Below are 15,329 nucleotides of genomic sequence, written 5' to 3'. Positions count from 1 at the left end.
TTTTGGGGATTTCAGCGCGGGTGTCCAAGAGGACTAGGAGGTCTAATAATAAATTCTCTTTATTTTATTCTCCTGCACCAGTTGAGAGTTTGGTGTCACACCTGGAAAGTTGGACTGATTCGGATAAGCTGATGCCTTAGTCACAAGTACTACTCCTCCTCCTGCACCCAATATTTGTAATCCATGTTTTTTTATTAGTTTTTGTTAGCGGGACGATCATTATTACGAAAATGGAGTTTTTTCTCAATTAAAATAGAAATATTATCTCGGTCAAACAGATCAGGTAATACAGGGTGTAATGGAAAAATGCAATATTCTTTTTTTAGGTTATTGGCCAAGATGAAAAATCTAAAAATGCAATACTTTCCTCATCAATTGTATATGTTAATCGAGGAGAACAACTTCACTTTTACTCTCAATTGTTTTTCATAATCAAGTTGATAGTTGAATATTCTGTTTAGGAGAATGTTTTTATTTCGATTGGAGGTTCCAACCGAGGGGAAATGCTTTTCTTTTTATCGAATATATATATATATATATATATATATATATATATATATATATATATATATAACGTTGTATGAAAGCTCATTCTGACGTTAATCTTTGGATATTATATTCTGTGGTGGAAGAAATATGAAAGAAAATCGTATATTAACATATTTTATTTATTCATTTGTTTTGGAGTTGTTAGTAAATTTATTTTGGTTGTGAAATGATGGATGTTAATACCATGCTCTTAGGATAGGAAGCTATTTTGTTAAAACATGGTTCAGAACAGGATGTTGTGGAAGATGTCCTAACACGTTGGTCAGATTCATTAAAGACATATATTCTGACAGATGTTGTGACATGTTGTATCACAACATCAATACACGTTGTTTTATTCTTGACATATTCCATTTGATTCTGTGAGATTCCTTTGGATATATCTCACTTATTTTCGCAGGTCAAGAAGATTTAATCTGGTACAGGTGATTTGATCTCAAACTGCACACAAGTTTCTAAAATTGGATGTTCAGACAATTATGAAGCTTGATATTTTGTTCCAAGATTTAAGAAGATTTTTCTGCATAATTGGTGTAACACTCAACTTATGGATCAAGTAAAATTTGAGTGAAGATTTCGAAACCCATAGACTATTGAGGATCATTTAAAGAGAAACTTAAACCTAATGTAATTAAGCTTTTACAATTTTGTAAAATAAAGAAAAGTTTAAAATCTTAGGAAATTTTGAGAGTCTTTGTGTTTTTGTAAGTCACTCTTGTATCTTTTTCTATGTTTAAGTAGATTGATTGTTACTTGTTAATCACTCAGAAGCTTTGAAGAAAAAAGTAGATTGCGTGTCAAGTCATTGTTCTCAATAAAAAGTTTTTAAGCAAATCTGAGTTATTTTTGTATTTGAAGTGTAGTCTTCTATTTGGTTGTTTTGATATTGTCACTGGTTTCTGATTGGTTTTATCACTGAGGTGATTGTGGGAAGTGAGAGGAGCATCTCATATCTAGAAGGTTTCTAGGTTGAAGTTTCACAAGGTAGTGATTAGACGATAAAATTGTAAACTGGGATTATTTAGACTTTGAACTAATGTTGTCATAGTGAATGTCCTTCCTAACTTGTTAGCTCCCATAGTAGGTGACATTGCACCGAATTGGTTTAACAATTGATTGTGTTCTTTTACTTTCTGCAATTCAATTATCCATAATTTCTATTTTGGTTAAAGTGTTTTCTTTCAGCAGATGATGTTATAATATCTGTCCTGACATTGTATTTTGTGTTGAGACGTCAGTCTTGATATTTGTGTTGCAAGTGGCAGAATTTCAAAGGACATTAAGTGTTATTCTTTTATTTGGTATGTTTGTCTAAGTGGTGTAATTGTACATTGTAAATGTATGTATATGTTTGTCTGTTGCATGAGTGGTGTCTGCTTAAGCGGGAATATTTATTAAAAAGTTACGATTTTAGTCATATGCCTGATGAATGTTGTAATTTAGATTGTATGATTGTCTAAGTGATGAGATATGTCTAAGTAGCGTGCTTGTATTGGTATCATTATGAGATCACATATATATTTTTGTGTGGTGCCTTAGTGGAATGTTATTTTTCCCATTGATACGAGAAGAATTTTGTGTTGTGCCTAAGTGGCGGGCTGATTATATCCGAATTATATAATGTTAAGAGCGTGTGTATTTACCTTTTGTGTTTTGTTTTTTGACGATTTGATATAAAAAAAATTTATACATATGAGATACGATTTCTGTAATAGTTAAAAAATTTAAATATTTTGAGTTGAGTGTGTTTATTTATATATATATATATATATATATATATATATATATATATATATATATATATATATATTATTACTTGATTTTATTGTTTTAGTATGTAATTTTGAAAAATTTTGTAATGGTTACTTTGTACATGTTTGGCAAAAAACAATAGTATACTTGATTTTTCAGATTTTAAACTCCTTGCTTAGTTTTGTTTTGTATGATTTTGGATTATGGAAACTGACACCTTAAAACTACTCCCTCTCACTTTTTAAGTGTCACATTTCAAAGTTCAAGAAAGTATTTTTGTTATTTTGTCAAAGTTACCCCTAATCATTATGATAGAGAGAGAAAAAGTTAAATAAAATGTTAAAAAGTTTAGGGTATTATTAGAAAAAGAATAATCATTACTTAAAAAGTAACAATAATTATTGGTTGTTTTGGTATGTGGAAAAACTTAAAAAGTGACAATTATAAAGGAGGAGAGAGGAAGTAACATTTTACTTATCAATAAATTTGAAGATGTGAAGTAAGAATGATATGATGTTTCAAATGATTGGAGGGAGAAAATTAGTTTTATCAAACTCATTTATTTTACTGTAAATTAGGTATTCTTCCAAACTCGTAATAAGAATTTTAAATTAAAAATAAAATTTATATTTTTTTTAAATAATTATAATTTTTTAAATAATGTCCTTGATCTAAATCTGAGGCGTTACACCATCTCCATTAGATGAAAATCTACTAGAGCACTAGTCAATAATTTGGGAAGTTCAAGTATCCTATAACAAGAAAATTGCCAATGCATTTGGTAACGCATTCGGATTAGTTGGCGATGATCCGGATGCTTTTGCTCCATAACTAACTATTCACGCGAGACTGATATTTTGACAAAATTGTGAAGGATGTTTGCAAACAAGGAAAAACATATAAAACAAGCTTCAACAAAAAACTTGTGCAGTTTTTGTGTCAAGGACAATGTAAAATTTTCAGCATACTGTCCAAGAGATAGATATTGGAATCGGGAACATGGACATGGATATTCTTGATCGTTTTGCAAGTTTTCTGGAGGTGTGTGTACGTGCACCATTCGTCCCTTTCTTTTGGCTTTTGATTTCATGGAATATTTGGCGTGCCCGGAATGAGTTGCTCTTTTCAAATAAGAGGTGGGATGTGTCGGGGGTTGTGAATTGTATTAAATCCATGGGGTGGGATTGGTTTTCGTTTTTAGCTAACAAAGGAATCGAGTGTGATCGGGAAATATGGCTAGTTAATCCGTCCTTGTTGGTGGGTTTCTAGTGGTTTTTTCGTCGCTGTTTGGTGTTTTTATGTATTTGGGTTGGCACCCCTTGTGCTATTTAAATACATAGTTGCTTATAAAAAAAAAAAAGCATACTGTCCAAGTAAAATTTTCAGAATAGAAGAAGAAAAAGAGAGGAAGCATAAGAAGAGATAGGAGATGAAGGTGCTCAGTATTTGAGATGAAGGAGCTAATGATTGAAATTGTTCCAAATCAAGCTATATTTTATTCTTTAAGTTATTTAATTAATGTTTTGTGTATTTTAAATTTTGTTTGGATATATACTTGTTTTACTTTGTATTTAGATGTTGCATTTTAGATTTGATTTATGCTTTTCTTTAAAGTTATTTTCATGCTTAAGGCTGAAATAAGTTATTGATGCTTTTGAAACATAGTTATTTTCATTCTTAAGGCTGAAATAAGTTATTGATGCTTTTGAAACATAGTCTGGATTGTTATGTCTGGTGCATATATTTTGAAATTGTCTAGGCTATGAAAACAAACAAACTAGCATGATAGAAATCAATTTTGTCAAATACTTTGCTCTAAGGATAATCAATTTATGTTTTGTTAAAGCATAAATTCACCAAATTCATAAAAATATCTTGTTGTCAAAAGAATCATTGAGGACCATATAATAAAATTCGTGAGCTTCTATTGTTTACTATACTACAACTTCAATATTTGTGAACTGTATTATTTTGACTGAATCTCTATTAAATTGAGAAATTTTATGTTTGATTTATTACATTAACACAGAAATTATGATTTTGGTCGAAGAAATTTTTTTAGTCAAATAAATAGTACGGATATAGAAATGTAAAATGTAGGAAAGTACTAACAAAGATGATATTTGATATATTAGACATGATAATACATTCACCACTTTAGTTCAATATCAAACTCATTTTCACATATAGATAGTGATTAATAGAGTTGTGAAATAACTATACTTTAGAGTTTCAAGATAGATAATACATATATAACCATGAAAGATTCAGGTCTTTCTATCTATACCTCTTGTGTTTAATTAACTCACAACACTATTTATTCATGAAATTTATTATACTTAATACGTGCGTGCATGACGATATAATCAGTTACGATTATCAGAATCTCCACCATTGTATCCACCTCCTCCATTGTAACCACCTCCACCGTTACGGTAACCACCACCGCCATTGTAACCACCACCATTACGGTAACCGCCACCACCATTGTAACCACCACCGTTACGGTAACCACCTCCACCATTGTATCCTCCTCCACCATTGCGGTAGCCACCTCCACCATTGTATCCTCCTCCACCATTACGGTAACCACCTCCGTTATTGTAACCACCGCCATTGTAACCTCCTCCACCATTGTAACCACCACGACCGTAGCCTCCATAACCATATTTGGCATCATTTAGTTCATTTGAGTTTTCAACAACCTCTGCAAATACAACATCACTTTGTGAATTTAAATATTAAGTAAATTTTAAATGAGAATAGGGTATTTCCTCATATTTTGGAGACAAAATATTAAAAAAATAAAATAAAGTATTGCAAGCTCACCTTCTTTGGTATTAGCAGAGACCTGTGAGGAAATAAGAACCATGGCCAAAAGGCCAAAGATGAGGAATGCTATTTTGGAATCCATTGTACTCAACTCAAGATTAATTGAAATGTGATATATTGTAGTGAAGGATGAGAAAAATAGTATGAAAGTGTGGTCTATTTATAATAGAAGGAAGGATAACTCAATACGGAACTTTTACTTGTTGGTATTAGCTGAAAGTGACAACATTAAAAGCACGGTATTTCTAGTTCACAATAGCTATCTCGTGGAGCTGCGTTCTAAATAACTACATATTTATATTGGGGATACCTTCTCTACCCATCACAAAAAGATGAGTAGTGTACATTCTACCAATCAGATAATCCCATTTAATTTTTATGTATTTAATTATTTATCATATAGAACAATTGTTTAATGTTTTGAATGCATTTTACACTAAAGATAACCTTACCCACCTTTTTTAGAGGGGTAAATAAAAATTCACCATTTATAATATATTTTATATACGTTAAAGAAAAAATAAGTGTCCTTTTTAGTCCCCCAATATTTGAAATATTGTTATATAATTTTTTAACATGTCGAAATTTCAAACACATAAAATTTTGCTTTATTTAGTCATTTATATCCGTGAGGGAAATGTTATTTTGAGACTTATGAACACTATATTTAAATACGGTATGCATACAATTGTTATAAAAAGTTCATTTTATACAGTCAAAATATGTTGTCAATTTTCTCGTCTTAAAATAATACCACTCTATCCATAAATGTCTATGTTACTATATCTCAAATATATTTTTACTTCATAGGTAAAATTATTATAAAAAAATAGATATTTGAAGAAATTTTTTCAATTTTGATACATCATAAAATCATACTATATATTTGCGCAAATTTGAGCTAAAATATAATAAAAGTTCAAAAGAACAATCCGAAAATTTTAACTTCTCATTCACTTATTTGAACCAATGTATTGGTTTAGTCCATTGATTCTAAATTTCAAACCGAGCAGAATTGTTTAAAAAAAATTGAACTGATGTTTCAACTGTTGAAAGAAATATACTTTTAAAGACCGTTGGAAAGTTTCTATATGCCTTTAGGAATGGTTTATGATATATTTGATTGTTTATGAGTACAAAAAGTAAAATAATAAACAGTATAATGATGTTAATATATATAGTTGAGAAAATTTATTGCAGCTAGATTTCACTGATTTATTCTCAAGTATTATTATTGATCAGTAATGCAATTCTAATCAACTATTAATAATATCGTCCACCGTTCTCATTTCAGCTCATGTAGGAGTCAACAACGTGATATTTTTTTTTTTTAATAAGCAATTGATTATAAGATATCGCACTAGGGGTGCAACCCTTACAACAAGGAAACACTAGAAAGTGTTGGTATAAGAAAGTGGTACTTTATACCAATCATAAAAATTAATCCTACTTGGGGTTTCCCTATTGCTAACCCATCTCCACGAAAAATACATTATATTAGTTATCACCTCATCAAAGCTAAAAAGGGCGTTGTCAAAAATTATGGTATTTCTCATATACCACAAGCACCATATTAAAGTCATCCAAATTGAATTTAGATTAACTTTAATTTTGGTGTTTTTCACCTTTTCTTGAATGGACTCAAAACTCTTGAACTCTTCTATAGAAAGGTTAACGTCATCGCCCAACCAAATAAAGATTCTATTCCATACCGCGTTTGAGACATGGCATTGATAGAAAAGATGATCCAAAGATTCCGGATGGTTAGAGCAAAAAGGGCAATCAATGGAAGTGAAACTAGCCACACCTCTATTGGCTAGTTGAACTTTTAGCGGTAACCTATTGGTGAGAAATCTCCAAGAAAAAATCTTGATCTTTGCCGGGATGGTTGTCTTCCAAATAACTTCCAACAACTTGATGGTGTGAATAGGCCAAGCTAGATCCTTTGCATTAGCCACCAAATGCGAAATGCTAGACACCGTGAAAGCTCCGGTAGCGGTTAGGTTCCAATTGAATTCATCCGTTGCGGAAAAGTCCGGCTCCACTCCTTCTAGAAGCATCTTTAAGTCCCTTAGTTCTTCATCAAGAACCGAGCCCATACCAAGAAAAGTGAAGGTGGAGGTGTTCGGATCCGGGGGAATCAAAATATCACTTCCAAATATGGCTTCCAAGTTCCAAGAGAAGACACCGTTGTTCCAAATAATGAGATCTCCCACCGCGCATAAATTATTGGTTGTGTGGTCAAAGAAATGCGGAAAAGAAACGCGGAGAGTTTGATCACCCAACCAACGACTATGCCAAAAAAGAATGTTGTTACCTTTCTTGAGATCACATTTTACCCAATCAATAAAACCGTCAACCAAATCCTCCTCTTTGAAATCATTAAGAATAATGTCTCTCCACCATCTAGAATCATCCCGGTTTAAAACATCCTTGCAAGCGGCTAACACTTTAAGTTTTGGGTTATGATATCTAAAAAGTAAAAATCTACTCCATATTGTCTTGTCTTCCTTTAAGATTCTCCATTTCCATTTTAGAAGAAGAGATTTGTTCATCTCACCCACATCTCTTATGCCTAGTCCTCCTTTCCCTTTGGGCTTGCAAACATTTTCCCACTTTACCCAATGGATGCATTTTGTCTTCACATTCCCACACCACAAGAAATTGCTAAGAAGGCTTCTTATCTCTTGAATAGTTTTACTCGGAGCTTTATAGAAAGATAGAGTAAAGATCAGAATAGCATTAAGAACGGATCCTATAAGGGTCACCCTCCCACCAATTGATATGTTTCTTCCCTTCCACTTTGACAATCTTGATTTAATGTTGTCAACCACCTCTTTCCACACCCTTTCCTTATAAGCGCCTTCACCCACCCAAACACCAAGGAATTTAAATGGAAAGGATCCTTTTTTGCAAGCTAGAAACGTTGTGGCCGACTTGAAAAACCACTCTCCTATGTGAGTTCCAAATAAGTTGCTTTTGTAGAAGTTAATTTTCAATCCGGAAACAAACTCAAAACCTCTCAACAACACTTTCAAGCTCCATAGATTATCATAAGTGGGTTCTCCTAGAATGATGGTATCATCCGCAAATTGAAGGATGTCCACAAAACCGTTTTCTCCATACTTGAACGGTTTGAAATCTCCCACCTCCACCGAATTCTTAGTTAAGGCGGTTAATCCTTCCATGGCTAGAACGAATAAGAAAGGTGACATGGGGTCACCTTGTCGTAATCCTCTTTGAACCTTGAAGTCTCTTGTTGCACTTTCGTTAACCAACACAGACATATAGCTAGAAAAAACACAAGACTCCATCCATTTCATCCATCTTTTGCCAAATCCCATTTTCGCCAAAATCCACCTAAGGTAATTCCAAGAAATCGAGTCATACGCTTTTTCAAAATCCATTTTGATTAATAAGCACCCCTTCTTCTTCCTTTTAGCCCAATCTAGAATTTCATTAACCATTAAAACCCCATCCATCATACTTCTACCCGGAACAAAAACGGTTTGATTAGATGAGACCAACTTGTCCACGACACCGCTCATTCTAGCCGCTAACATCTTTGCAATAATCTTATAAATACTCCCCACTAGACAAATGGGACGGTATTCAAACAAGTCTTGTGGGTTCTTCTTTTTAGGGATGAGAGCGAGAAAAGAGGAGGTTATGGATTTAACAAGAGTACCTTTGTGATAGAAGTCATTGCAACACTTCATCACATCTTCTTTTAGGAGGTACCAATACCTCTTGTAAAACTCCAAAGAGAATCCGTTCGGGCCCGGGCTTTTGTTACCATCACACTACCAAATGGCTTCCTTCACTTCTTCTTCCGCAAAAGGTTTCTCTAGATCCATAGATTCATCCATTGATAAAGATTTCACATTGATCCTAATAGGCTCCGGCCTAAAGGGAACGTCTTCTTTAAAGAAGTTTTCGAAATGCTTGAAAGTGAATTCTTTGATTTCTTCAACCCCTTCTATTCTTCCCGCCGTTGTATCGATGGAGCAAATAGAATTTCTCCTTCTTCTATCTTTTAGGTAGTTGTGAAAGAAGCGAGTGTTGTCATCACCTTCGGAAAGCCAAAGTTGTCTCGACTTTAATCTAAGGAGGCCTTCTCTCTTGTTTATGTTATCCCAAAAATCCTCCGCCACTTTTGATCTTTTCAAGACCACTTCATCCGAAACGTTACCTGCAAAATGAACAAACATGTTATCTAAAGAGTGCAACTCTTTCCCATCATTGTTGATTTTGAGATCTATCCACCCATAAACATTTTTGTTCCACCAAGATATCCGGTTTTTGAGAGTTTTCAACTTTTCGTTCAAGCAAAAGTCACCTCTTCCTTTGAAATCAATCCTTTTCCACTCCTCCTCCACAAATAAATCAAAATCCTCATGTTTGAACCACATATTATTGGACTTGAAAGGTTTTGGGCCCCAATCCTTTCTATTGTCTTTTAACCAAATTGGAGCATGATCAGACACATCCCTCTCTCCAATATGTTGACCATCCACCTTCCACTCTTCAATAAAACTATCCGATAGGAGAAATCTATCTAACCTACTCATAGTCTTGCCATTACTTTTTATCCAAGTAAACTTGCCTCCTATGGTAGGTAGATCCACCAACTCCATTTCTTCAATGAACTCTTTGAATATAGTTATCTCCCTCCTATAGCTACGATTTGACATCCCAATTCTTTCTTCCAAAGAAAAGATAGAATTGAAGTCTCCTCCAATGCACCAAGAGCCTTTAAAGTTGTTGTTTTTGAATTCATATAATCTATCCCAAGTTATTTTTCTAGAATTTAAGTCACATGAAGCATAGACATTCACGAAATAAATGTGTTTGCCATCCTTCTCCATGCATAGACCCAAAAAACCTTCACCACGGAAACTAAAGATTAGATTAAAGAAATCCTTTTTCCACGTCGTAAGAATGTCTCCCGACGCCCCATTGGCATCCAAATGCGACCACTCAACTTGATTATGACCCCACAATTCCTTGACTATATTAACATCTATGCCACTTAACTTTGTTTCTTGGAAAAAACAAATATCAACCTCTCCTTTTTGAATGTGGTAACCGACTCTCTTCCTCTTGGCCCGGCTACCTCCTCCTCTGATGTTTAAGGAAAAAATAATCATGTGGGTGCATGTTTATTGATCCCCGTCGTCGCCGACTCCCCTTTGTTTTCCCTAGAATCCATTTCCTTCAGTTTTGCTATTGGATCAAATTTGTCAGAATTGTTCTTGATACCCAATTTAACCATAGAATTCCACAGCCCCTCAGCCGCCTTATTCAGCACTCCTTCGGTTAGCCTCTTGTTACAATTTGTGATATCGGCACTAGAGATTGATTCACAAGATAGTGGTATTCCTCCTGATAAATAATTCGACTTTACGTAAAGCTTGTTCAGGTTGGACTGAGACGATGTTCCCTTCAAGGATGACTCCTTCCCTTCTTGGATTCTAGTCTCTACCGGGTAGATGAAATTTAAAGCTTGGTCTCCTAAATCCAACACCTCTCTAATTTTCTTCCTTGCTTTTTTTGAGTTTTTCACCCGTTGACAATGGTCATCAAAGCATAAAATTAGTTTACCTTTGGTGTTCGCTTCCTTCCTCTTAAATTTTTTTACTACTTTCTTGACCGGCACAACAAATTTTTGCATGGCTTTTACGTTGCTTTTTGATGTTTGGTGCGTCCCTGGATAGCATGTATCTCCATTTTCCGTAACATTCTTTATGTTACTCACTTCTTGGCCCACTTGGTTGGAAATGTGGCCCACCTCCTCTAATAAAGAATAAGCATTTGAAACTTCAACTAAAATATCATTATTTGTCGTTTTAATAGCTACAAAGGGGTCCACCTGATTGTCCTTTTCCAAAGAAATGCCATACACTCTCTCCTCGTCCTCTTTTGGATGTTTTTCCACCGCTACCTCATCACTATTTGAAGGAGAATTAAAATGAGAATTATTTAGAATTAATAGTCCTGCAGGCCCCGCCATCCCAACATTCTTATTTAGAAGACACTTCACGCTACCCCCCTGGTATTCTTCCTCTTCTCTGCTAATTGAATTCATGGATATAGGGTCTGAAGAACTGTGTGAATCTGAAAAGCTCTTTTTTTATCCCCTATTTGTTCTTTGCATTTAATGAAGGATTCAAAACCATTCTCCTTTATTGTTCCGTCGGCATCAGGTTCCAGATTAGCCACTCCGCAGTCAACATCACAATTAAGGCTTTGGTACAGATTCCTAGGCGATTTTGAAATTCGGTTCAACCGGCTCCTTGACGGAGCATCGTCGCCGCCGTGCGAACCTTGAGAAGAGAAGTCGCTTTCCCCGTCCGACGACATGCTAGTGATGGATCGTTCTTCATCCGTTTCTCCATAGTCCAAAAGCTGTTCTTCGATGATGAGGATGTTGTACCAAACTCCCTCAATAGAAACCCTAACTCTGTTTCTGATGGATTCCAGGTGATTAGTGAATATGATTAATTTTGTTACATCCAATCTGTTAGATTTTAGCTTCAGAATGTGTGGAATCATGATTTTCCCGATGTCCGCTAACAATAGATCCATGAACCTTTCGTTTTTGGTGAAGCAGGGAGCGCCGTAAATGGAGATTGAAGCCACTCTTGCGCATTCGACGTCCGTAGTCCTCCAAACCCTGACTTCTTTGAACCAAAGATTAAGCCACTCCCCCCTTCCTTTAGCAGATTCACAAGATCTCCTTCAGAGCTCTCCTCAAGAAGGCACAAACTAGGGCCTAAAGCTGTAGCTGAAATAGAGAAGATGCCTTCTTCCAAAAGGCTGTTAGCCACTGCATATGCATCTCCCATCCTTCTAGTTACTCCTACCTTAGCCTTGGTAAATCTCTGCTTCTCTGATTCATACGCTGAAAAGAACATCGATTTACAAGCTTGTGTACCTCCTCAGTAATCTTCACTTTGTCCCCTTTGATGATTTCCGCATAGGTTTTCGAAGAACCCGCTCCTCCCCCAATCTCTGCTGCCACAACCTTGTGTCTAAGGTTGAACTCAGGATAAAACCCCCGATCAGTGGTCTGTGGTTTCACGTAAGTTGTTGTCTTGACTAGATTGTTGTTATTCTTAAGCTCTTTCCTTTTTATTTTAGAGATATTGGCACTCAGCTTAACACCTTCAAGCCAAATGTTGTTCATTTTTATCTCCAGGTTCTTCTCATCTGTCACATTGAGAAATCTAACAAACCCGAATCTTTGTCCTCTCCAATCTCTTTTCGGGGGTATCACGATTTCTCCGATCGTTCCCAGCGCCTTGAATTCTATGAACAGGTCCCTAGCACTCCATCCAACCCCGAAATCAGTGATGAAAATGGTTACAACTTCCCTCATTGACACATCTACCTCCTTCCTCGAGATGTCCCATTTAACCCCTACTGTTTTTCTGTTGTTCTTCCCGTTGACAACCCTCCACTCACCTTCCATGACTATGCTAAATGAAAGTTGAAAACTCAGATGAAACCAGGAACTGGTGGAACTCTCTCTCTCTCTCTCTCTCTCTCTCTCTCTCTCTCTCTCTCTCTCTCTCTCTCTTTTCTCTCTCTCTCTTGTTTCTCTCTCATTACTCACAACAATTTCATAACAACGTGATATATATCGTATGATCTAATACACATAATCTACGAATACTGAACCTAAATTTATTTTTAGACTATAGCATACCTATACATCACTATGCCATAAAAGACCTAAGAAAGCGTTTTCTTCACCTTTAAAAGCACTTAAAAGCGTTGTCGTAGGTGACGCTGCTATAGGTTTTAGCAGCGCTTTTTGTTTAGGCAAAAGCGCTGCCTTAGGTATACCTTAACCAACACTTTTTCCTAAAAAGCGCTTTCTAAAGTAGGCCTTTAGCAGTGCTTTTTTCAGGAAAAGAGCTTTCTAAACTAGGTTTTTAGTAGTGCTTTTTTTCTGGAAATGACGAGTACTTTTCAAATACCAAGTCATACCATGAAAACATATTTTAGGTAGTTCTAAAACAAGCATTCTGAACAAAAAATTCATTAATATTAAAGTTTAAGAGGAATTACATAGAACACCATGATCGTTATTAATACATGAGCATTGAACGACTACATTTAACCCCAACAAAAGACAATTTAGTTACGCTTACTCATCGTAACTTTACAATTAAGCCCTAAAAAATGTTGAAAAACATCTATTGTCGATTCCTCGGACCACACTTCCGCCCTCAATCTTTCTCTCTTTTTCCTCCCCCTGTGCGTTTCTTGTATACAATAGACTTCTCTCCCTCACTATCAAGAAAACTACTAAATTACACCAAGTCTCAGACTGATATTCTTGCTAATCGAGGGTCATTGCTTGCTTAGGGAGCCTACTTTCTTCACCCTTAAAACATGAAAGCTCACCCTACAAGTGGTCTTTATTGTCTATCCTTTCTTAGCGCCCCCCTAAACTCACTTAGTGAGCAAACCCTTTCTTGCTTGTGAAGTAACTTAGTCTCTTAAGTCTTGAACCATCATACTTTGGTTAGTGTGTCTTATACTGTGCTAAGTGAGATTTGTTGCTTAGCCTTGAGTTGTATGTTTTTTGTCGCCTTTACTCGCTTTGCAAGGACCTTCCTTCACTTGGCTAAGTGAGCCTTAATGTCAGGAAGATGCCTTTTGTCTAATTTTGGTGCTTTCTTGTACTTTTTATTTGTATTTAACGAATACATTGTTAAAAAGTTCATATTGATAAATTATAATTTTTTATTGATTTTTTGCAAAATAAATTAACAAATTTTTTGCACTTATCAACAAGACTATTTGTTGTGGTGCTAAGTTTTTACTTTTTTTTAATTTTATTTAATAATAAATTATTTTTGGCTATTTTCTTTATCATATTTTCTAAATACATTTTTAGTCTAATTTATAATAAAAGAATTTCAATATATAATATACTATAATATTATAGAAATATGTGTGAAATTAAACGGACTGAAATGAAAATCAAAAAACATACAAAATTTAATATTATTGGACGTCTTATTGTTCATATTTGAATTTAGGGGTAAATTTTCTAAAACAAATATAACCAAATTAAACAACATACTTCTATTTTAATAATTTTTCATATTAATACAATATATTGAAATTGTATATTATTCTTATTTGCTAATACATAAGTAAATAAAAATTTTTACTATGCCCTCAACTATAATTATATATATTATTCATTTTAAATTTTTTATTCTTTTTCTTCGTATTTATTATGCTGTAAAAGAACCAATAGTTAATATGTTCAATTTAATAAAATTGTTGTATAGTTTTACAATTTTATTACATATTTCGTCTATGAATCAACGTCAGTTTAGCTTTAATAGTTTTGACTTTTGATATTTCAACTCATAACTACTTATTTTGAAATTTGCAAGGACGATAATGATATTTATCCACTTATCGAAGTTTTTTTTTCAAGTTTAACAATGTGTAATCATTTAAAGTTTCTGTTTTTTTCGGTGAAATACAAATTTGAGGCAGTGAGCATTTAAGATTAACAAAGATTAATATCACTTCAAATTTGTCAAAAATATTTAATAAATCAAGTCATACGTGTCATCCATGGTAGTATTAACAAAGGTAACAACATTGTTGCCGACAGGATTATGAAAATATAGTATTCCCTCTTGCTCATATTATAAACAAATTATATCTTTTTTAAATCATTTAATAATTAATAATTAATTTATCTAGTCTATATACAGACTAGATACATAATTATTGAATGAATATAAAAATGTGAAATTTACTTATAATATGGAACGGAGGGAGTATAAGATAAGGGTCTGTTTGTTTTGATTTTTTAAAAAAATAACTTTTATAGTATTATAAAATTTTGTGTAAAAATATTTTACAAAGAAATCTTTTATAAAAATTTCAAATAAAAATTTAGTTTAAATAGTTATTCTTAAAATATAATCTTAGATATTTCATCTATTTATGAAAAAAATTGAATATTAATATTTCAAAAAATCACTTAACTTTAAAGCTATTTTAAATAGATTTTTATAAAAATCATTTCTAAAATACAACTTTTTGAAAAAAATTACGATTTTGACTAGGTTTTGGTTTTCAATGATATATGTTTATGTTGAGAGGTTTGGGAGTAGGGAGATTTCGGAATTTTATCTCCGAACAGCCCCGGTATA

The 15,329-nt window shown here is 33.8% G+C and overlaps 2 protein-coding genes across 2 annotated transcripts in view; both read right to left on the bottom strand.

The window, feature by feature from the left end:
* Positions 1-15,329, bottom strand: part of LOC131621069 (dormancy-associated protein 2-like) — an 88,916-nt gene that overhangs the window by 34,682 nt on the left and 38,905 nt on the right. The window lies entirely within an intron of this gene.
* Positions 4,407-5,283, bottom strand: LOC131621070 (abscisic acid and environmental stress-inducible protein-like). The gene is made up of 2 exons (XM_058892280.1): positions 5,131-5,283; positions 4,407-5,008 (listed from the first exon to the last, which is right to left on the bottom strand). Exons 1-2 carry the CDS (start codon positions 5,213-5,215, stop codon positions 4,668-4,670), a joined length of 426 nt encoding a protein of 141 aa, XP_058748263.1. The 5' UTR covers positions 5,216-5,283; the 3' UTR covers positions 4,407-4,667.

The sequence above is a fragment of the Vicia villosa genome, linkage group LG7 (genome assembly GCF_029867415.1).
Source record: "Vicia villosa cultivar HV-30 ecotype Madison, WI linkage group LG7, Vvil1.0, whole genome shotgun sequence".
Lineage (NCBI taxonomy): Eukaryota > Viridiplantae > Streptophyta > Magnoliopsida > Fabales > Fabaceae > Vicia > Vicia villosa.
Note: the sequence above shows the minus strand (reverse complement) of the source record. Positions and strands in the feature narration are given on the sequence as shown.

What these genes read in the sequence shown, in the direction of transcription:
- LOC131621070 (XM_058892280.1), bottom strand. Translation starts at nt 5,215, where the DNA reads ATGGATTCCAAAATAGCATTCCTCATCTTTGGCCTTTTGGCCATGGTT. An exon ending in CTCTGCTAATACCAAAGAAG is followed by an intron (nt 5,009 to 5,130) that starts GTGAGCTTGCAA and finishes TTGTATTTGCAG; the next exon opens with AGGTTGTTGAAAACTCAAAT.